The 22,621-nt window shown below is 43.7% G+C and overlaps 1 protein-coding gene across 1 annotated transcript in view; it reads right to left on the bottom strand.

The window, feature by feature from the left end:
• Positions 1 to 462: 462 nt before the first annotated feature.
• The window catches only part of LOC131258724 (hemicentin-1), a 94,049-nt gene continuing 71,890 nt past the window's right edge, over positions 463 to 22,621 (bottom strand). Inside the window, exons 4-13 of the mRNA XM_058260100.1 lie at positions 12,730 to 13,047; positions 11,401 to 11,552; positions 11,090 to 11,234; positions 10,865 to 10,995; positions 10,551 to 10,710; positions 10,190 to 10,360; positions 9,809 to 9,931; positions 2,261 to 2,569; positions 1,884 to 2,164; positions 463 to 990 (exon numbers count right to left, since the gene is read on the bottom strand). Of these exons, the coding sequence (XP_058116083.1) occupies positions 463 to 990; positions 1,884 to 2,164; positions 2,261 to 2,569; positions 9,809 to 9,931; positions 10,190 to 10,360; positions 10,551 to 10,710; positions 10,865 to 10,995; positions 11,090 to 11,234; positions 11,401 to 11,552; positions 12,730 to 13,047 (2,318 nt within the window). The remainder of the gene's footprint in view (positions 991 to 1,883; positions 2,165 to 2,260; positions 2,570 to 9,808; positions 9,932 to 10,189; positions 10,361 to 10,550; positions 10,711 to 10,864; positions 10,996 to 11,089; positions 11,235 to 11,400; positions 11,553 to 12,729; positions 13,048 to 22,621) is intronic.

Below are 22,621 nucleotides of genomic sequence, written 5' to 3'. Positions count from 1 at the left end.
TTGCCATGCCATGTCGACAGTAGTACGACCCGGCGATTCGTTTCGTACCGTCCATATCGCGGTCCGATATTCCACTCGTTACGAGGGAGCATCGTCAGTCGGAAGCTTCGTCAGACCGTTACTCACCGGGCGGCGATCAACCCGACCGTCCTTCCCGCAACGGGTCGGGGGACGATGGTGACGGTGGCTTGGCAGGGTGCGGGAAAAGGCTCGGCAGGAACGGTAGTCTTCGGTCGTGTCGAGCGCGCCGAGCACCGCTTCCATTGGAAGCAAACCCGGCCCTGGACCGACGGCGAAGAAAGTCGATGGCTTCGTCGACAGGGGAGGGACGAGGGTGGCGGGGGTGGGCTTTCTAGCTGCAGCCGGCTGCACTGCGTTGTGGGTAGTCGGCCCGAGGAACCCTTGGCGCGTGAGGAAACGCTCTCACAGGGCCGTGTCACCGACCCTGTGAGACTCCTATAGTCATACGGTGCTCTCGCGTTTCATCATGAGTGGCGTGTCGGCGGACACCTCGTCCTCGGGCAGCCCCACGCACACCCGGGCCCGGCCCGCCCCCGGCCCCAGGTGCTGCATGGCGATGGCGGAGGGGGGCGGGGGCGCCGGCGAGCCCTGCTGGCTCGTGACCGAGATGGCGGTGATGTTCCGCACGCCCGCGATCGTGCCGCCGTAGGAGGGCCAGTGCTGCACGTTGGGGCCGCCCATGCTGGCGACCGGGTGGCGCGGGAGGGTGCAGGTGGCCGTGTGGGGCGCCGCACTGAACGTGGAAGGTACGTGGCACATCGAGACGTTCGTGATGGAATTCGAGGCTTGCGGTGTGCCGTTGCGCGCGAGGGTGCAGTAGCCGAGGGTGGAAGAGTGGTTGGCGTGAAGGGCGGCCGCCATCGACGAGCCGATGAAAGTCTGGTTGGGGGCCGTGGTCGTCAGCAGGAGCCGGCTGGGGCTGCTCGTGTCGATGGTCGATATGTGTTGTCGTCGCTTGATGTACTCCATCTGAGTCGAAGTTGTAAAACGGAATGATGATTTAAAATCGTAGAACTTCGGTTTTCTCGGAAGAAAATATTTATATATTTGCATTTTTTAAATAAATTTCCTTATCAATTATGCTTTATCGCAATTGAAATGTAACTACTATGCCATTCACAACCTTTAAGTACATACCATTGCAAGTACATAAAAAAACTAGCTCAACTTTTACACTTTTCAACAAAGTCTGGATGTAGTCCAATAAAACTGAAAATTACAGTTTGAATAAACTTAACAACGTGCTTAATAAACGGTTGCCTAGTCCAACTGCTGTCTTTACTTTATACTAAAATCCAAATTGAGGTCATTTTGCCACCAACGCAATTTTCTATTTTAATACCTCGAAAACGGCTAAATATTTTTACAAAAACTAAGGTTTTTTCTAAAATCCAATGCTACATCCAAAACAAAAATTTCCAATTTTTCTGTTCGACCGGTTCCGAGAACCAACTTGACTAACCCTAGAAGGCTTTTTTGGGAAGATAGTCAACAAATATACTAAAAGTAACGGTTTACAGATTTGAAAAATCTTCAAAAATAGTGAAGCTTTTTTTCCAAAATAGTGAAGCGTTTTAAAAATAGAGATCAAAATGACCCTTAAAAAGCATTAGGGCATTTTTTGTTTATTTTTGTTCTGTAGAATATAACAAAGTGTATAATTTTTTTTATTTGAGTAATTATTTTTTTGTTTTCGTTTGTTCTAAGTAAATGAGTTATCCGTCCTGTTTTCTAACACTATTTTGATGAATATAAATATTGATCGAATTGTGTGTTAGTACACACAACGAAATCAAAAAATTATTTGAGATTGGAAAGATAGTTGATTACTCCAGTCCCTGTTTATATCAACGATTAAGTACCTGATCGTCCGAATCGATGGTGTCCGGGATGACGTCGGGGTTTTTCTCGTCGCTCTCGTTGCCGTCGTAGTCCTTACTGGCCACACTCTTGTCGCTCGGCCCGGGCGATGACGTGCGCACCGTGGTGCTCTGGGCCGTGTCCTTGTTACGTCGGCCGCTCGCCCCGCAAGGGAACTTCAGCACCAGCACGATCGCACAGCTACCGATCAGCACCGCCACCGACAGCCCGATCGCTATCGAGAGCGTCGGTGTCAGCGGAAGAGGAGACCGGGGACGCTCTACTGTACCGTGGGAAAAGAAAACAAATCAGAACGGACATTGGCGGGTGGTTAGAGAATGCGAATCATGTCGGCCAATCTGGGCGGAGGCTCACGTACCTTTCTCGGGATCCTTCTGCTTCTCCGGAAGCCGCTGAGTGGCAGCACTCATGACGTACGGCTCCGAGCGGCCCTTCGAGTTGAACGCGTACACGGCCAGCTGGTAGATGACGCTTGGGTGCAGGTTCGGCACGGCGAAGCGTGGCACTGGCGAGGTGTTGTTGAAGCGTACCTCCTGCGTGTGGCTGTCGCGCAGCTCCAGGAAGAACGACTGCGCCAGACCCCCATTGAAGCCCTCGTAGCAGCGCACGGCTAGCGAAGTCATGGACACGTTGGCCACCGTACAGTTGTGGACTTGATCTGGCCGACCTGTGGATTTTAAATTGGAAGAAAAGATTCAATATGTTATTGGAACGAACACAATCATGTCGAAGTTTATCAGGGTAGTCTTGGGTGTTTTAATAAACAAATGGTTACGAATAATAGCAATTTTTGTCCGTTGTCTACATGGTCCCTATTTGTTCCGTGAACCGTGAGGTCTTAAACAAAATAACATTCAAAGGAAATGATCTTCAAATAAAACAAATTCTAAACTTCGAGTTTGGACTACTGGAGTTTACTTTGAACGCGCATATCAATTTACCACCAGTATTTGTCAACACTTTTGATTTTCTTAATCATGAACTAGAAAGCTTAGTGTCCTGCGATAAAACCAAAGAAACAAATGCATTGTGAAGGATCGTCAAAGTCTGTAGTCAGCTTAAACATTGCTCTTGTGCTCAAGAGGTTAAACTGATGTAATAATCTTATAGCGGCAAATCTTTGTTCGGTCTTGGTATACTAATTATTCAAACATGAGATAATCGACTAAATGTCTTCCAGAAATAAGGAACCTATCAAGTTTATATTTGCTATTACAATTTTCTATGTCATAGTCCTCTGTTGTGATATAATATATAGAGGCAATAAACCCTGTTATTTGGAAGTGCACGTAAAGCTTGCTATTTTTCAAATGAACTCTAAGTGGAAACGGGTCTCAAACCGGGTTTTGCGAATGGAAATTGTGAAGAAACATTCCTACTGGAATCTTGGTAAACGTCGATTTTGAAGAAAATATATATTTGCATGATTTTTGCATGCATATATGAAAAAAATGTATGATGGGTTTTTGATTTCAAAAAAGAAAAATAAATCACTGGACCAAAAGTCTTTTGAAAATACCCCTTACCATATTTTTACTTTGAAACTGTTTACTGAACAATGAAAAGAGGGATGACCTAATGATGGTACTCTCGGATCTTTCAATTAAACCAGCCAACAGTCATCATCCACCGCCACCGACCAGATGCAAGATTTCTTGCACAAAGGCACCAGAAAATGTGTCAATGGTATAGCTTTTCTTTTGAAACACTTTTTCTAATACCACAAGAGCAAACGGCAGTGAATAATGTCGCTCGCAAGAAGCCGGGAGTTTTCGCCAGATGTGAGGCGATAGAGAGTAATTGGTTGTTTGTTAGGGTGGTCTTGCACCTGCGCGACCGTCTGCAAACGAACGTGCACTTTCAGTGCAATGGCAAACACACCTTAACACACCCATACACATGACACCGCACCAGTTTCTTTTTGAACATACGGTGCAGAAAAAGTTGCGCGAGTTTTTCATCCTGAACGAAAGATCCTAAGCGTCATGTAAAGACACGTTCGGAAAAGGTTGTTTTATTCGCCAAACTTCCGTGCATGTGAAACGGGCACTGTTGGCTATGTAGGTGTGCCCGTGCCGATGGACCTCCGTTTGTGATGAAAAGCGTTTTTTAAATAGCTGCCAATGGTACTCAGCGTTGATACGAAAAAAGGAAATCAAAAGGAAATGTTGAGGTGTTTTTTCCCCACCCTGATCGAGTTGCCTTTTCGCAAAGCAACCCCGAAGCGCTCTGCTTGGAAGCCTTTGGAAAGTTGCACTTGCCACCACAATCCTAAGTGCATCCCTGGCACCGCGCCGCCATGGGCTAATTTGTCCAACCACCCTGCGAAGCGAAGAAAAATCCCAGCTCAGCCGAGAACTTTGCCGAAAAATGCGGTGCCAAACAACAACTTTCAAAGCAAACAAACTAGCATCAAACTTGGAACCGCACTTACACACACACATACACAAAGAGATCTGGATGAAGAACGTTGGCTGAATGCAGGTGTCCTGAGGGGTCCCCGTAGCAACGGGTTTCCGTTTATCGTCTAGACCACAAACAAACCTCTAAATGAACCTCGGGCTTCGGTGTGCGCGGCGCAGGGAGTACTTGAAAATTTGCCAAAGTCACCGCAAAAACATAATGGTGCTGATGGTGCCGGTTCATTCGTAGTTTCCCAAGACTCGGTGCACTTTTTATTTTTCCCGTTCGCTCTTACAGACTTAATTTTTTTTCTGCTAGTTTCAGCAACTCAGCTGGCCGTTGGTGGTGCGGTGATGCTTGTTTGTTTGTTTGTTTGTTTGTTTGTTTGTTTGGTAAGGTTTTCTGCAGGTCGGTCTGCTTTTTCCATCCCCACCGAAGGCGTGCAGTAATCCCCGAGCCATTGTGGTCGGTTTTAAGATGCAGTGTTTAGCCGAGGTAATCGTAGTTCAGTGGTGGTGATGGCTCGCCATCATTAACCAGGTCGCAAAGTAAACGAAAATGAGGGTTAAACGTGAAATAGTGCTTGCGAATATCATTTGTCGAGCTTACTCGAAGTTTTTAACGAATGGCATTTGTGTAATGCTCTATAGTTGTGCATATTAAGTAAACGTGTATTTTTTCTAACCTTTCTGTTTATCTTAGTCTACAGTCGTTTTTCATAGATTATTATAGCATATCTTCTATTGTTTCCATCAAATATAACGATTTCTGTTCTTCATATCTTGCAACCTAGTCATCTTTAAACATAAGTTCGAATTATCAGTTTCCAGATAGTAGTTTATTAACTATTAATTTTTTTACTACGCTTCCTCAATGTAGTCGTATAGTTTTGTTGTCAAGCTGTTTGAAGTTTAATTGTACATGCTAGGACTCAAAAAAGTGTCTCTGTTGTGTCACTAATGAGAAAAAGAGATCGGTTAATGAATAAACGGACTAGTCAAACAATAATTCTATTCACTCCTTCTCAATGTTATCGCTCCTCAATGTGGCGCTTATCCCTTGTGGGCTCATTTTATATGTAAAGTCCTCACAGGTGCCTTCTTTTAGCACCATCTGGTGAACGATTTTTTGCCCACGGAGTCCTTACGAACACTCCCACGCAGGTGTCACCAGACGACCCTGTCATTTATAACTGTCGCTTTATAAGAAAAAATAGTGAAATCAAATGTTTGAAGAATTTAATATTTGTTACTTATATTACGAAATGATCTGTAACAGTGTATTGATTGAGAGAAGCTGGCATACACATTACCGTTTTAAGTTACATTCACGATTCGCGAACAATTTAAGCACCCTGAGGTGCATCTTTCAGTGAGTAATCTTTCATAGAAATGTGAGGAAATAGCACAGAAGAATAGTTTCCCATTTCAATTTGCAAACATTAGCATTATAGACTCTAATGCACTGAATTTTTGTCGTATATGGCTCTGAAAATGTTTCTTAAGTTTCAAAAACTCGCTCGTTTTTGTAAATATCTTTCCGGTTGCGGGTTAGGTTTGAACAATTACACACACAAACCCACACAAAACATGGGGAGAGTATATGCAAGCCCACGCTGTATACAAACCAAGGAAGGTGGTCCTTTCCGTTTCGAGAGAATCGTCCTGGAACGATGAGGCTTTTGTTTTCAATTCAACGCTTAGCTGGAAAGGGCAAGCTGGATGGTAAAAACACAAAGAATTAAGCCTGTCTACCTGCTGGACCGCTGTTTCGGTTCACCGCGCTGGACCCGTTCTACATTGGGCTTTTGCTCTTTTTCCCTTGTATGGAGAAATTCGGTTGCCACCAACCAACGCAGGGAAAAGCACAGGAACCATCACCGATAACCCTTGACAGATTCGACCGCCCAAAAAACTAAAAAAGCGAAAGTAAAAGGGTATTTTAATTTTAAAACAGCATGAACGTCATTTCCCTGGAACGCCTCGCTTTAGTTTTGGGTTCGTCCTGTATACCGAGGATTGGTGAGGTTGCTTGTGGGTTTCAACGTCATCGAAGGAATGTATATGAAACCTAAAGCTCAAGTAAAGATGTATATTTTTTCCTATGGTTCACATTCACTGTAGCCCTAGAATAAACGTAACTTCAGGATGGTGAACTTCTATTGGTGTTTTTTCGTTCCGTTGTTGTTCGCTTATGTTAGGAAGGGTGATTAATATATAATTTGTTTCATTTTCCCGTAAGCGCCCCAGTTGCCTTAGCTTTCTATTCGCTATGTTTACAAAACATCTGAACGTTTAAACTACTACCGGTAAAAGCTGCCAAAAATCAAATTTTAATTCAGGCATTATCGTGTTCAGTTAGTTTAATCATTCTTTTTCTTTTGTTTTTGATAACAATAAAACTCTTCCATAGCAGTCTTTGACTTGTGCGAAATAGGCAGTAGGCTCAACATAATGGTTTCGAATATTTTGACGAAACTTGATTAGCTCTTTCATAATACCCCTTAGTCCGATAGTACCAACAAGGGATCGCTACAATCTAGCGCTTACCGGGTTCTTAACAAATCTCTTTACAAAAAGAGCAAGAAAAGAAACTCGAACAGAAATCAAATCACTTTGTAGCACCGCGTTCAGTTGGAGGGAAGAAACGGTGCAGAGAATCCACGATCGACGACCAGGTTCTAATCAACCGCGCTTAGAAGCTGATGAGCGAAGCAATGAGTTAAATTGATTTTTTCTTTACTCTTGCTCTGTCCATCCCATTGCGCAAACTGGTCGACGGCAGTCGATGTGTTTGTTAGGTCTTTGCGTTGCGAACGAAAATATTCTTTATAAAATCGCTCCCTGGAAGGTAGCGGTAGATTTTCCTAATGGAAAGCGGCGAACGATGAGCTGCAATCAATTGCCCCGACTTGTGGATGCGGCCCAAGATTCTTGTTCCTATGTCTTGAACATGCCGTGCATCACCGATGGCGAAAACTCTCATGTTTTTTTCCACGTGAACATTCTTGCCTGGTCTTTGATGTGCTTATTAGATTTTGGTCAAGCGCTTCAAGTTTGGATAAGATTAACATTTTTCTTTTATCAAAATGCTAATGAAACTGTGGTTGATCATCACGTTGTTGCTTTGTGAAAAATAATTCCATTGGAATGGTTGGAGTTGATATGAATCGCCTGGGTTTTTTGTTTTATCTTTGGAGCATTCACTCATAAGTGCTTGAATTTAGAAGAGATGCGAATTCCATTCATTGGAACCATTACTATTGAACACATATGTTGACTACGAGGCCAAAGGTTCATAAATTATTTTAATCATTTATCTACTTCACAATAAGCTGAATCTTACTTTTCCTTCACTCGACTGGATCTGTAGAAAAACAATGATGAATCATTATTTCAATATTATGGCAAATAAAGCCTGTAAACTTTAATGTAATTCATTCATTCTTTGTCGTTTAGTTTTAAACCGTCAAAGAGATCAAAACTCTAGTATCCAAACGAATTAACGAACAACTTATCAATAAATTGAACACCTTTAAAGACAATAATTTACTAATTTTGTTTAATCTCTCTCTGTTTATTTATTGTCTAAAAAATACAACGAAAGAAGTATAAAATAATATTTTCATAGTATGCAGAGAGAATTTAAACCAATGAAACGCTAGCTTCATTAATTCTGAGATTGTATACTTAAAGAGACCAGTTTGAACAGCGCTGCCGATTCGTTTGCTCAACAAATTTCATTAAATCAGCTGCAAAACTGAGCAAGGCTAGGCACAGATTCAAGTGGAAAGCAACGGTTGTAATTTCATTTCATACGAACGTCTCAAGCATTCAAGGAGAAATGCTGTGAAAGTTGGAGGTTTACAATCGAACTAAATTACATTCGAAAAGTGCTACTACGCTGGTGTTGGCCGACGGAAGTCGTGTCAGGAAAATGGAAGAATATTATGTAAAAATTGCAAGTACCGTAGATTGAACGGTTTACGACCGAAGTTTCCGGACTTTTGTGTTCGCCACAGATGCTATGTGAAAGCGATGGCAAGTTCGCCGAAGGCCGCTCTGTCATGAAGCTAGCTCGCGAAGCTGAGCTGCCGGAAGATGAAGCGGATCGAAACTTCTGCTTTGAAACTCGTGTTGGTTTGTTGCAACCATCTCGCAGTGGCTGAACGATTTGATTGACTTAATGTTGCCTTGTAGATTTCTCGCTTTCACTCCTCCATGTTGTTTTTCCTCACTACTTTCTCTTTCATTCGAAACATCGAAAAAATGAAAACTGTCTTTCAAAGATTGAAAACTACTCTATTGATGAAACGCCCGTGCACTGAGATGAAACGTTTCCTTTGTCGACAATATCAAGGATTCACTGATCAAAAACTACCCGTCCTAGCACAACACAAACACTAGCAAGCAGGATCACTGGTGCTGTGTTGTGAAAATGCGTCCCATTAATGAGGTTTGCCGCCGAACGACGATCATCCCACGTCAGCATTTCATTCAAGTCCAACAAGAACGATTGAATCATCTTCCACCTCGAACTTGGACGTATACTAGCATTAACGAAGCGGATCCTGCATGACATGAATCGATTGATGCCCGATAGGAGCTCGTAGAGGTTATTGGGTTTCGTAAGGGGGTTTTTGATTAAGTAAGAATCGTTTAGCGGCGAGCGTACACGGTTCGTCGATGTTGCGTGGATCTTGTTGGTTGGGCGAAGCGGAAATGGATCGGATCGCACAGAATTATGAAAACTTTTACCAATTATGCTGCTCTCGAGGATTCTCTTACACAGCTGTAGAAAAGTGTGGAGCTACACGATCGTTTCTAGCAAACGGTTACCATGAGCATGATTAAATTCGCCGAAACCTTTTGAATGGCCTGCAGACCGGTATAAAACTGATTGAAAAGAAATTGGGTTTAACAACATGTTTTAAAAACAGAAACAAAAAAAGATTTCATGAAAAGTGTAATGGAAAAAATCACAAGGTAGGGAAAAACTGTTTTTCATTCGCTATCCACTCTGGATGTAATCTCGAACGCATCAAAGCTAAAAGTTATGTTTCATTGCAAACCACACAAAAAATGTTTTTCAATTCAGTTCGGTTTTTGATTGTTTTGTATCTTTTAGTCAATATTGAAAACAGAACCATTCTTCCAATGACTGTCTTATTGACTTCATCCGTGATTGTTCACCTTTGCCTTTTAACTCTGATATCGAATTTCACAGCCAATTTATACTCTGTTGTTGTTGCAGCGTTTAATACGTATAAATCAATCGTGCATGCATGTATCAATTATGTTTTGTTTTTGTTTTAGTAGTAATTTCTTTGAAAAACCCTACGCAAACCCGTTGCAAGATGGTTTAGATCTTATTCTTCTGAATACATTTGATATTATTTGATTTTTCAAAATATTTAAATTTTAAGTGTGATCCTACTAAGAGGCAGCTACTTTTGTAGTATAAGCTTTTGAGGGATATAGTTTATAAAATGCCGACGATTTACCTGCGGCGATGATGTGGAACACGCACGGTTGTCGTTGTTTGCCAATTTTGTTGGTCGCAGAACAGAGCAGCGTCCCGTAGTCCAGCTCGGTCATTGGAGTATACGAAACGATCGATGACGTCCCTGTTCCAGGATGACACAAAAACAACCCAACAACCACTTAGCATGTTTTCGTGTTGACAAAAATGTATGAGCTTTTAAATAAAAACGATGCACATGAAAAGCAGACACCGATAAATGGATTGCGTTTGGCAGTTTTTAGAATGGCACGGTAAGGGAGTGAGTAGGCGAAATGAGTAGCATCGGAACACGGGAACCGAAAGCAAAAGGTGTTACACCGTAAGCGGAAACTGCTGTAGAGTTTAATGCAGTACACCTTACCCAGGCGTGAAATGTGGCTCGCTTGCACGTCGATACTTTCGGCTGAATTATTGAAGGTCCATTTGAACTCCACATCCGGCGGATTAGCGTCGACGACGCAGCGTATCTCGGCGTTTTCCTGCTTCGCCACGCCGTACACCCGGGGCTGGTTCGGTGCACAGGTCGGTGCATCTGCAAGGAAAGGGGAAAAGACCGTACGTGCCCCAGGGCACACACACACATTGGGTTAGCAGCGTCGCCAGAGAAAACCAGAAGCCATGTGCAAGCGATGGGTCCAGCTGTCACAACGCCGTTGTCGCTGTTACAGCCGACGGTGGCGCAGACGGGCATTGGGAAATGAAAAATTCAATTATTCACTTACACATCACATTCAGCTCGAACATTGGGCTGCTGCCCTCGCCCTCGGCGTTGAAGCCGACGCACGAGAAGTTGCCGGCCGTCGTCCGGGAGACACCCTGCAGCACCAGCGAGTGCTTGCTGACGATGACACCCTGCGATATGGTGCGCGATAGCGATTTGTTCTGCGTATTCGGGCGCCATTTTGTTCGAGTTTTTTTGTCCACCGACGAGGTTTGACCGATGCCGGAAGGAAGAGGATGAGAAAAAAAACGGATGCGAGAATCAGTTGCAAGCTGAGTTGCAAGAATTTAGGCGGGGGTACAGTGCGCTACTTACATTGTGCTTCCATTCGACCTTGTACACGGCCGGATGTGCCTTGACGATGCAATCGAAGTAGACGTCCGTGCCCTCCCGGATCGAGTTGGGGTCCAGCGAGCTGCCCAGCTTCACGAACGCGTCGGGAACGTCTGCAAGTGAAAGGCACAGTCCCGTTTGGTTGGGCCCAGTAAGTTGGCGTGCGGTTTTCCCCATTACGGAAGGCCATGTGGGCCGGCTACTTACACTGTATGTCCAGCTGCCAGCCGTCCTCCAGGGCGTCGGATTGGACGTACGAGTTGTACGCCTTGCAGGACAAATATTTGCCCGCATCGGTTCGGTTCAGGACGATGGACAGCGTGCTTGTGGTTTGGTTGCCGTCGGCCGACGTCTGCGTGTGCGTTCGTCCGAAGCCCGAGGTTTGTTTTGCGTCGTGATACACCGGCGGTGGTCAAGACGTCCGACATGTCGGGGACAAAATGGTTCTCGTGAGTGTAATGAAGCTGACGTGCGGCGAACCGCACGGCGTTGCCAATTAGGGCCGGCGGGTGACTTACCGTTTCCTTGCTCTTGTCGAGCCGCGTTCCGTCGAGGAACCAGGTGATCGAAGCTGCTGGCCGCGAACCGGCACTTTGGCACAGGAGGTCGTATCTTCGGCCAGCCGACAACGGCTGATGCGAACCAATCAGTCTTATATTCAGTGGAGCAACTGCAAAACGACGTGGGAGCAGGAATACAAATAATGGTTACGTTCAATTAAATTACTATTGAGCTGTGAACCACCGACGCATCAGACGGTATTTCAACTTCATTGAAGGTGTTTCAATAAGCGCCCGGGGACTCCGAGGAAAACAAGAAATATGGTACAATTTATGTTTCCATTTACAGCTGTGTTTGAATTTTGATAACTTTAACTTTAATTTAAAAGTTTCATTTTAAAGCTATAAGAGCTGACGTTTATCATGCTTTGTTTGACCTTATCCTTGGTTTACATGAAGCGCAAACTGTCAAAATGTCCTCAAATATGTGTTTCGGTCAGCGAGTCATGAGTCGATGTGCAAAAACTTTGTGTATCTGGTATTGAGTGCGAGCGTATGAAGCATTCGACATAGTTGAATGTTTTTTGATAAGATTTCAGAGAGCACATTAGGTCCCTGCTAAATGTTTTCAATGCAACAAGCATATCTACACTAAACGCTTTTTCATTTGCAATGATTCACGAATATTGACGTCAACACGAAACGAAAAACAATGACAGCTAAATTAATGTTTGCGTATCATGTGAACTACTTAAACGTTTTCTCATTAGGACCACTTTAGATCAAATGGTGGAACTGGAAGGTCATTTTGAAAACTTCTTTTTACAGAAGTCAAATATTACTCCACAATAAATTATGGTTAAGAACTATCAGAAACAATACAAAATAAGGTGAAAAATTCATTACATTACATATATTAAAAGTTTATTATGATTGTAGATAAACACTATGTTATTTTGCTCCTTTCAATAGAATACGGTAGGCACTGTTTTAAATTATATTTTTACTAAATGTGTCCTAAAATCTAATTCTGAGAATTAAAAAAAAAATGAACGGATCTAAAAAAATACAATTGGACAAATTATTTGGAAATTGAAAATAGAGTGATTGATTAAATTCATAAAGAGAGCAAGAAATATTCATGACTTTGATAGATTTACGTTCCACAAAAATCACATCAATAAAAGAAAAGAAGCTAAACCAATCGACTCTCTGTTACAGCATGGCCGTTGCACTTCGGGAGCGAAGTAAAAACCGACGGAATGAGTGATTTGTCAAATCGTCGCATTTTAATCAATAATCGAAGTGAGTCCCCCGGTCGCGCGTCGAACGCCCGCTTGCACTTACAGTTCATATCGATCTGGACGGACTGCTCCACCGGGTTGGCCCGGGCGTGGTTGGACGCCCGGCAGACGAGCTTCGTGTGCAGATCCTGCCGGGTGAGCGGCCCGAGCGTGATCTCGCTGCGCAGGTGCTTCCCGAGCGGCATGTACTTGGTGTCGGCGGCCAGCGGCACCCCGTCCCGGTACCAGGCCACGTTGGGGGTGGGCCGCCCTCCGTAAACGTCGCAGCGCAGCTTGATGTTATCCCCCTCGCTGTACGGCCCGGCCACCGTCGTTCGCTCCATCCCGAGCTGGTCACGTATCACCATCCGCTCCGGGGGGACTGTTTAATCAACGTCAAAAGAAAGAGAGTGAGACAGGGTGAGTGAGAGTGGGAAAGTTAGCACGAAAGTGAGAAAAATTAGAACGAAAAGAAGTAATAAAATTTCTGATATAATAAAACTTTTTCTTCTGCACCACCGCTGGCCGAGTCTTTCCGGGAAAGCGTTCCTTCGGAGGACACTGCACCGCACCACAAGCTCGAACAAGGTGCTGGCAAGGGTGCAGGCTTGCTCGCTTACAACCGAACCGCCCTTCGGTGCAACCAAGTTACCGAACTGCGAGCACCGAAAGTTGCCAGAACAAGGATGTATACTTAATGGAAAATCTTGGTAAACTTTTCCCTCGCAACCCCCCACCCCCCCACCGTCCTCGGCTCGGGGTCGCTGCGAAGATTGACCGAACTTTGGCAAACGCTTCGCTTGTCGCCTGCCAGCGCCAGTGCAGTCTCATTTTCTTGTGCACTAATTTTAATGATCTGCAGTTTAATTACGTTTCCATTTGCCGGTCCGCACACGCGGCACGGTTTTCCCCCGGCCGGCTGCATTGTTACAGCTGGGTTGAAAATGTTACTGGCCTGCGGCATCTTCCGGCGAGTACACCTGGCGATGGCTGAAGGAACCTCGACTGGAGCAGCAACCTCCTTCCAGCGCTCCGCCCGGCGGATAATGACGACGATGAGCATGATGACGATGTTGATGGGAAAAGTGGAGCGAGCAACAGGAAAAACACGAAATTGACCCTGCCCGACCCGTCGGATTGTAAACGGACAATGTCGCACTAAACGATGGCCCGTTTTAATTATGTACTGCAATGAATCTTCAGCCCGGTTGTTTGTGCATCTGTTAAAAGCAACTCAATTGGATCGTTTTGTGTGACCCGTTTCTTTTTCCCCTTCTTGTTCATTCGTCCAGCTTGTTCGACATCGGGATAATGGTGAGTGAGCTGCTACTTTTGCGGCCATTGACTTGCTCCCGTTCGGTGACATTCCGTTTCGTATTTATGTGCGTCCTTCTGCGTCCGAATTACTCCCGTTTAATTCTTGTGTGCCTCCACCCACCCGCGGGCAGGAAAAGAAATCCGATGTAAGTCCTGTCTGGTCGTCGGCTCACTCTGGGACCCTGGGAACGGAGCGGCATTATGTAGGGAAACATACGGCTCGGGAAATAAGTTGCTCAGCCCAACCCCCGATGCCTAATGGACCAAATGGTGCTCGCTCTTAGCGGGAGGCGTGGGATTGGAAAAGCACACACATAAGACTCGGGCGGGATTTTCCCGGCAATTTCTTTTTCGCTTTCACGTTGCGCACATTCTAACGGATGTTTTATAGTGCTAATGGATTCTGAATGACTGTATTCAAAGTACCGATAGGGAGTGCGCTTTGAATCGGCGTCAAAAGAGGTAATGAGGGAAAGTAAAAGCCGGCTTAATTTAGTTTTCTTTTCTTCCAGAGTAAAAAGTTTGGTTGCTTAATGGAAACTATTTAATAAATTTATCATGCGCCGTAGAGTATTGCAATTGTTGAAACAACTCTACCCCCATAACGTAGATGTAATGGCATTTTATATAATTTTTCTGTAATATTTACCTAGATCCTGTGTAATCCTTTATTGTTATCCTGCATTATGCTTAACGATATTATACCGTAACGGGATTGTTAATGCTTTCCATTATTATAGTAATTTTATCAAAAGTATTTTATTCTGTATTCGGTGTACATATTGAAATACTGTGCAATTTTTGACATCGTTTTTGTTATCCTTCATATAACTGTTTTCTTGGTTTAAACTAGTATATTATCTTCACAAATTGTTTTTCCATTAACCCTTGGTTTATTCCTTTTTCGTATTGTAAAACGTGTTCTGCACTTTTATTTTATATTTTCTTTCGTTTATTTGATGTTTTTATAGCATATGCGCATAGTTTTCACAAGGAAAAACTAAAAAAATTCTAATTAAATCATGTTTAGTTCAGGAAAAATATAAATATCGCCTTAATATGTAACCAGTGTTTTATCCACTGATGGAATACGAAAGGCTCTTATAAGCTTCAAATGCTGTTGGGTAAATGCCTGCCTATCTCACGTTTTCAAAGATTATTGTTTCAATTAAAACAAAGCATTGCCAACGTAGTCTTTCGGATGTAGATGCACTGATGATGTAGATGTATATCATTGCATCCTTTGCATAGGAGCTTTATAGATTAGCTTTGGCGCCCGGCAGTACCCAGTGGAATGGTTAGAAATTTCGGTCTTTTGCAAAAAAAATTGAAACAAATTGACTTTTATGGAAGTCCGTTCACTCACTCGGAAACCGGTACTGTGCTATGTTTCGGGACTGAAAACTAGTCCGAAAACCCTGGCGCACACACACACTCCCCGGCCCATCGTCACATTTAAACCGAGAAAAATGTCCATCCAGGGGATAGCAGAGCTTCTGGTAAAAACTGCTGCAATCATATGCATGATATAAAACATAATTCCACCCACCGCCCGCTCGAATGCTCGCGAAAGCAGTGAGTTGTGTTTTCAACGAGTTGTATAAACCATCGGAACTTTAGGCCCCGTGGTCCCCCGCGGGACAGGGACGAAGCGTAGGGTTGGGCGGAGAAAAAGAAACGGCGAAACGAGTCCGCACATACTCATCCACGCATAATACATGAGCCATCCATATTTCGGCCGGCACTGATAACGGGACCGAGTTTGCGGAATTCGGAGCTCACCGAAACAGAATGCGACTATTGTTCTGCATATTTCATATTTTATTCGCTGAGAAGGATAGCACATTGTACTGCCGGTGGGGCAAAGGAAACCGGGACGGCGGTGCAGGGGCGGGAGTGAAACGGCGCGGGAATCGGCACCGAGCGTCGTTGAACATCGAAGCACTCCCTTGTGGCTAATTTTCGCAGTCAAAAGCGGCTCGACGCTTGACGGTGAGCAGCGCGAGGAAGGCGGTGGATCGCGGAAAAGCGGGCTTGAATGAGGATGAAATATGGACAACTCGGTGAGCCAGAGCCCGGGACCATCCGCGCACGGTTGACGGCAGAGTGCAAGCACAAGTAAAACAAATACAACTCCATTCTCATCCACGACTGTATTTGCCTTTGTGCTTCCGGGTGGCTGTCGGTATCCTGGCTAAAGCACCAGTACGAGGATGTCCTTCATGTTGCTACCGATGCGTTGGATGAAGAAATAGAACAGCTATCTGGAGCTATAGTTGAGCTATCCAGCATTCAGCATAGTTTGAAAAGAAAGATTCCAAACCGACGCGCAAAAAGGAACTATCCGTTACAACCGTACTTCATCATCGTCATCCCAGCGACCGGATGGATCTGCATTTGGCTTTGTGGAGCGTTTCAGGGAAGCACTGCTGCCGAAGAAAGTTCTAATATAGCCATTGCTATTGGGGCTGGAAGCGTGAAGGAAACCAAAAGCCAGACTTATTGCAGACCTCGACCGAGTGCGCTGCCAACCACGAGCAGATTAGATTGCAACGAACTCCAACATACGAACATGTTCAACTAATTGGGACATAGCGTTCACGTTCTATATTTTTTTCTTTATATTCATTTTATAAACCCCATTCTTACGCCGTGTTGTTACCTAGTAATTAGTCTTCTTCGGTTTTATTTCATTGTTCCAAATTAACGCTAGAAATACTAGTCCAGTAACTCGGAGCGACATGGTACTTTCGAAATGTAACACGTTTTGTAGGTGAAAAGATTCTACCGATAATCATGCTTGACTTTTAAATATTAATGGAATTGCTCATTTCCTATCGTGTCATTGTAATTCTACCGGGACCAGTCCAGGAGTACTAGTGTAAACATAAATAAAATCGGAAGAGAACTTGTATGAAGCTTTGTTCTTTTTTAAAACAATGCGTATTAATAACTGCAAATTGTTCTTCTATAAATTTACGAAAATATGTTAGTACTAAGTAAAACATTGATTATCCTGACATAGCTCCTAAAAACTATCGAAATTGGAATTGATTGTATGGAAGACTGCACATTGGTATATCGAAAAGGACTAAGATGAAAATTTGGCTGATACAATCAGCGCAAATTGTAGCTTTATAAGTGGATCATAACATAATGTACCAGAACTATTTCGTTGGGTTTAGCGACTATAAAATATGAACTGTGCCGTAGAAAGAAAGAATATGGCTCAACAGAACGCAGTGATTAATATTCGAAGAAATATACAAGAGTTAGTTTGGATTTTGATGAAATTAGCCGAGAAATAAAGTTATAAAAGTAGTATTATATGACAGGATAAGTAATACATTAAATGAAGTGTTTTTATACATTTTTACACTGCCTGTTGTTCTTAGATGTTAGTCATGAAACAACTGTCACTCGTTTCAACTGGGGTTTGAATCATAGCAATTATAGTACTAACGGACTAATGCAATGCTAAAGATGTACAAAACACAGTATTTGTTGTAACAACGTAAATATCCATAAGTCACATTATGAACGATACACATTTCTTGATTTTTCTTTTTGTTGTATAGCACACAATCTAAGGATACTACCGCTAAAGCTGATTATAATAAGATATTCATAATCACGTAAGGTTCTTAAGTATTCGCAGATGATTGTACACGTCCTGAAACAATCCTCAGAAGAAACAGAAGCAATGCATGCAAGCACTTATCAGCTCAAGGAACACAGTACAATCCAGTAGATCAACAATGATTTTTTTTCCTGAGCCTCATACTAACCCGGACTAATAATCGACAAAGTGGACCTTGACGCTTGGGGTGACTACACTTGTTGAACGATAGTTGAGTGGCGAACTCTTTTGCTTACGCCAAACTTTCAAAAGACGACAGCCTTCGTTATTAATCTTCTTACGCCGCAAAAGAGCTAGGAGGCGCGCCGTTACTCGTTATTCTCCTCCGAAAGTTGTATATTTTTTTCTTCTTTTTTTCCACGCCCGTGCCTCTTCGTTGAACTCGCTTTTCAAAGGATCAGTTCCGCCCACGGGCTCGCAGGAGATTATTTTTTCTCCCACCGAATATTTCACCACCGTGCGCTTTTCGCTGACGTAATCCCCATCGCTCCGTCGAGCCGGCCGACCGTCATCCCTCATCTGGCACTGCTTGATCGGAAAAAATAACGCACCTCCGAAAGCAATTATCTCCCAAAGCTGTGGTGGGTACGGTTCGGGGCGCTGGTCCGTGTGCCCGGCCGACCGAAAAGACAGGCAATCGCAACCAGGCAGGGAAAAAAGATAACCCAAACCCGGGGCAAAAAAGCCATCCCGCCCGGACAATCGGTCGCATCGGCCGCCGACGTCAGCCTAATGGTTGCGTTGTTTGTCCAAATCTTTCGTCATTATTCCCTGCTTAAACCATTTAAACATAATTAATTTACAGCTTTCCGCAACACAACGCGGAACGGGGGAGGAAGAAGGGACGACTGAGGAGGCCGTTGGCGTGCAGGGGGGGAAAGCTTTCCATCAGTTTTCCTCCCACTCGAGTTGGAAACAAACGGACGAACTAACGGATTAGTGCGCACGATGAAATCAGCTCTGGTGAAGGCGAGAGGACGAGTTGCGGGTTGGCGTAGAGTGGTTAATTTTCTTCCACCGAGGAAAAGCTGACGGGCCGCGTCGGTCGTGTCCTGTGGTATCAGCTTTGGCGCGATTAGTACCGACAGAAGACACCGATAATGATCCGTTCCAGCGACGGAAGCAGGAAAGTTGACGTAGAACAGCCAGCCTTACCACAAATCATGCTTCGTCCCGCGCCCTAGAAAGGGCGTTTTCTTAGTGCCGGAATAGAAACAAGGCAGGGGTTGGTAAAGTTTTCTTCCACTTAGGACCGGTTTTGGCTTTAAGTAAAATATTTTGTTAGCCAGCCAAAATCAAATTGCAACTGTTCAGTTTATAATTCAGGTTGCAGAATAATGGAACCTTAAATTCCATTATGATTTTTGTTTCGCTTTCCGCTATATGTTGGTCTATCTTTGTAAAGTAAAGTCTAAAATTCTTCCATATCGCATCATTATCTTGTAATGATGGCTGTTATGTGGTACAATTTTTTACGGGTTGTACTTGACTTTTCATTTTTGGAATGATTGAAATATTTACTTTCCAATAAAATCATGTGGAAGTGAAAATTATTGCAACTTTTATAAAGGAGTAAGGCAAACTTCCAAGATGAAAAATGAAATTTTCTTCGGAAAGGAAAGCAAGAAAAGAAAACAAATGGTTTTATCTAGGTTTAAAATTTTTAAGAGGTCCAAAATTTGTTAATGGATCAAAACTTATCGACCCATGTTGAAAACACCATAGGTTTGTTCATAGTTGGCTAAATTGATGTAAAATCAACTACCAACACTTATTCATAAGATTGAATAGTGTAATTATACATAGAAAAAGTTATGTTGAATAATCGTAATAATAATAATCAAACTTACAATAGCATAAAACAGGAAAATAAACCTTCCACCCATGCATTGCGTTTGGTGTTTATAATGACACAAATTTTATCATGCTATTTTATGTTAACAACGCAAAAGAATTTATCAACGACAACAATACTACAACATTATTTTCTTCTCCGCCTTGCTTTTGGAAGCAACATGAATTGTTTCCTTCTCTCTCCTAGCTTGTTTAATGAAAGCAGGCTCCGATCGTAAATCATTCGGAGTGCGTCGGCAAGTAAAGACGCATGGAAATTTTCCTATTTTCTTAGTTGAAGAAAATGGAAAAAGCAAATGATCGTCCAGATAGGAGTGTAGCATAGATTTTCCTCCTCGTCTCGGCTGATGGTTGGCACAAGAAAACCAGTGGTGGGGGTGGGAAATGGAAGGCAAGTACGAAACATTTTCCCACAGGCCGTTCCCTCCCAGGATCAAATGTCGACTGGAGGAAAATTCGTAGGGGGCGTTTGCAGGGTGGAACGTTCCCGGCAGACCGAGGCGACGCACCAAAGCTGAGACTGAATCGGAGAAGCTGGCATTAAACACACATTAGAGCAAAGTGAATAAATCTCTTGTGCAAAAATAAACCTTTCTGCTTCTGGGCGAAGCTGTCTCGGGCTCTGGTTTTACTTAACTTCCTCTGCCTGCTTTCGTTGCCTCTCGAGTTGGTATCGATGTTCCACAGAAGGAACCCGGCAGATACTCTTCGCTTCGCCTTTCCGGGCGGCGGTGAGGGATTTTTTCGTCCTCGTTTTGCTCGTGGGCGGTTTGTGGTTTTTCACACGCGCCTGGGAAGAAAACGTTGATTGTTCCACTCGGTGAGTCCACCGAAGAGCCTTCCCTGTAGCTTCGGGTGTGCATTAACGACTCAAAGGGAAGCTGAACAGTTAACGTGTGCCTGCAGGGCACTGGAGGATCCTCCTTTTGCGAAAAGGATTCCACTTAACGGCACTAGCCGAGAATCAACCATTCTTCCAAGGGAAGCGAGCAGAAACAGGGCACCCAAGGCGCTTCGGATGGATTGTTTGGGCGTGAGGAAGGTGTATCGATGGGCGGCCGTGGGGAGGGGGGAGATTAGTGCCAAGAAACGCCGAAGCTGACGGCATACTAAACCGAGCTGATCCCGATGAGTCGTCGGGCCCAGATGAGTACACAAAGAAAGCTGAGAAATTAAAGGCGAAACCAGATGTTTCTTGCCGCACTCGACTTGTTTTCTTCCAACCGGTTCTGGACGGGGCCAACCTTTGTTGTCCACCTTTTTGAGTCGCAAGGACCGTCCGCACGAGAGGGTTCCAGTGGTGGTGTCGGTAAGATCCTCCAGAACAATCGGCGTGTACTTTTCCATTTTCCATTTCGCCCCGATAAACGATCGCCATGGTTATGGCCGAGGGAAAACCACAGCTTGAGCGCACTGAACCATAATAATACGGCCTTGTGCCACTTGCCCCGCTGTCACCGTGTGTTCCGACCGCTCGCGTACCAAAGGTAGAAAACGATTCCGGAGCTAGTTTGTGGGCCAATCATTCTTGCATCGTTTCCCGTGCGAAAAATTCGAGAGGCTGGGAAGTTTTATTCTTGCCATTCGCGAAAATTCCTTTTGCCTCTGCCTGAAGAACCATACCTGGCACAATGAGAAGCAGCTGGAATAAAACTCACCACTCACCGGCACTTCTTTCTTTCATGTTAAAGTGCACTGGCCCGATCCGGTTGCCAGTTTCCGAACGGTTTCTAGTCGTTCGACCGCGACCACGACAAACCATCGTGCCAGCGTCCAATGCCAATTGCAGGCGCTTAGTATTTGCTGCCGATAATTTAACGCAGCTGCAGCTACAAAAGCCCGTTCCCAAACCCGGGGTCCACTACTCCACACACAGAAAGCAAGTATCGAACGGGAGAAAAAACGACTCCGGTGAAGATGGGGAAAAACCTTGCGTCTTCACTCGGCACGGCTTTTTATTAGTCTTCTTCATCGACGAATTTAGTGGCCCATGAATTTCCGAACACCGTTCGGTGGAAATGGCCGAAAATTAACCTTTACCAGATGTGCCGAATTAGCTACGATCGGTACGGGCTGGTGAGTCCTACGCTAGAACAGGCCGAAGATTGATGGAGTTCCGCTGGATCTGGACCGGGGTGGTTTTGTGATAGTAGGGGTGAAAGATCACGTACGGAACTGCCACTGCGATTTATTCCCTGGGTCGGTGGATTTTACAAGTCATCGCGCGACCAACCAGAGTTTTTTAAAGACAGAGTTTAATTTCGCTTCCATACGCAATTTCTATCGTGTATGATAGATAGTATTGAACTCGTTTATTTTGTTGTTTTTTCTATGATAGTACTCATTTATTTTGTATGGAACAAAAACAATCACTTTGATGAAGGTTCGTTGGAATATGTGATCAAACAATCTTGAGGTAAGACCGTCATTTTTAAGATCAGTAAAAAGAGAGGTGTAACGATGCCATGTAACAAACCAGAAACCATACGAATATTACGCTTACGTAGTAAAACTGCAATTTAGGTATGTTTCATCAAGAGTTCAATAGTTGTCGGTATCCTATTTCTGTTAAGAGACCCCTCTATTTATCGTTCTTAGTCATTATGTATCATTACCAAACGATATTCTTCGATTTTCAGGTAGTCTTAGCTTCAGAACCATCAAACATATATCGGTTCCCATTTCTAGAAAAATCATTCTGGTACATTGCTCTAATTGTGTTTTGTAGAAAAACAAAACTAACAAATTGTGTTTCTAAAATAAAACCTTATACATAGTTCAAGTCGTTAAACCCGTCCATTAAAGTTGTTCCAACATTTTCCTGAATAACAAAATTGCCATTTCAAACATTTTTATTATCAAATTCCTCGAAACTAGACTAAATTGAAAGACGGCAAACACATCATGAAAGCAGTTCAGCCATTGTTGCTGAGCCGTGTGGTATGAATGCAAATGTAATCCTGTATTTTTACCATCTCAAGCAGACTTTTTGAACTGAGAAGAAGTTTATTTAACAATTTTAGTAGCAGCGCAAAGTCAACAAATTTGGCTTGCGTTCTTTTTTGTCCTTCGAAGCTGTTAACACAAGCTTTTTTTATTGATTTCGATGATTTCGTCAGACGTTTTTTTTATTGATTTCGATAAA

Source organism: Anopheles coustani, chromosome 3 (genome assembly GCF_943734705.1).
Source record: "Anopheles coustani chromosome 3, idAnoCousDA_361_x.2, whole genome shotgun sequence".
Taxonomy (NCBI): domain Eukaryota; kingdom Metazoa; phylum Arthropoda; class Insecta; order Diptera; family Culicidae; genus Anopheles; species Anopheles coustani.
The sequence above is the reverse complement of the archived record's forward strand: the minus strand, read 5'-3'. Positions and strand labels throughout refer to the sequence as shown.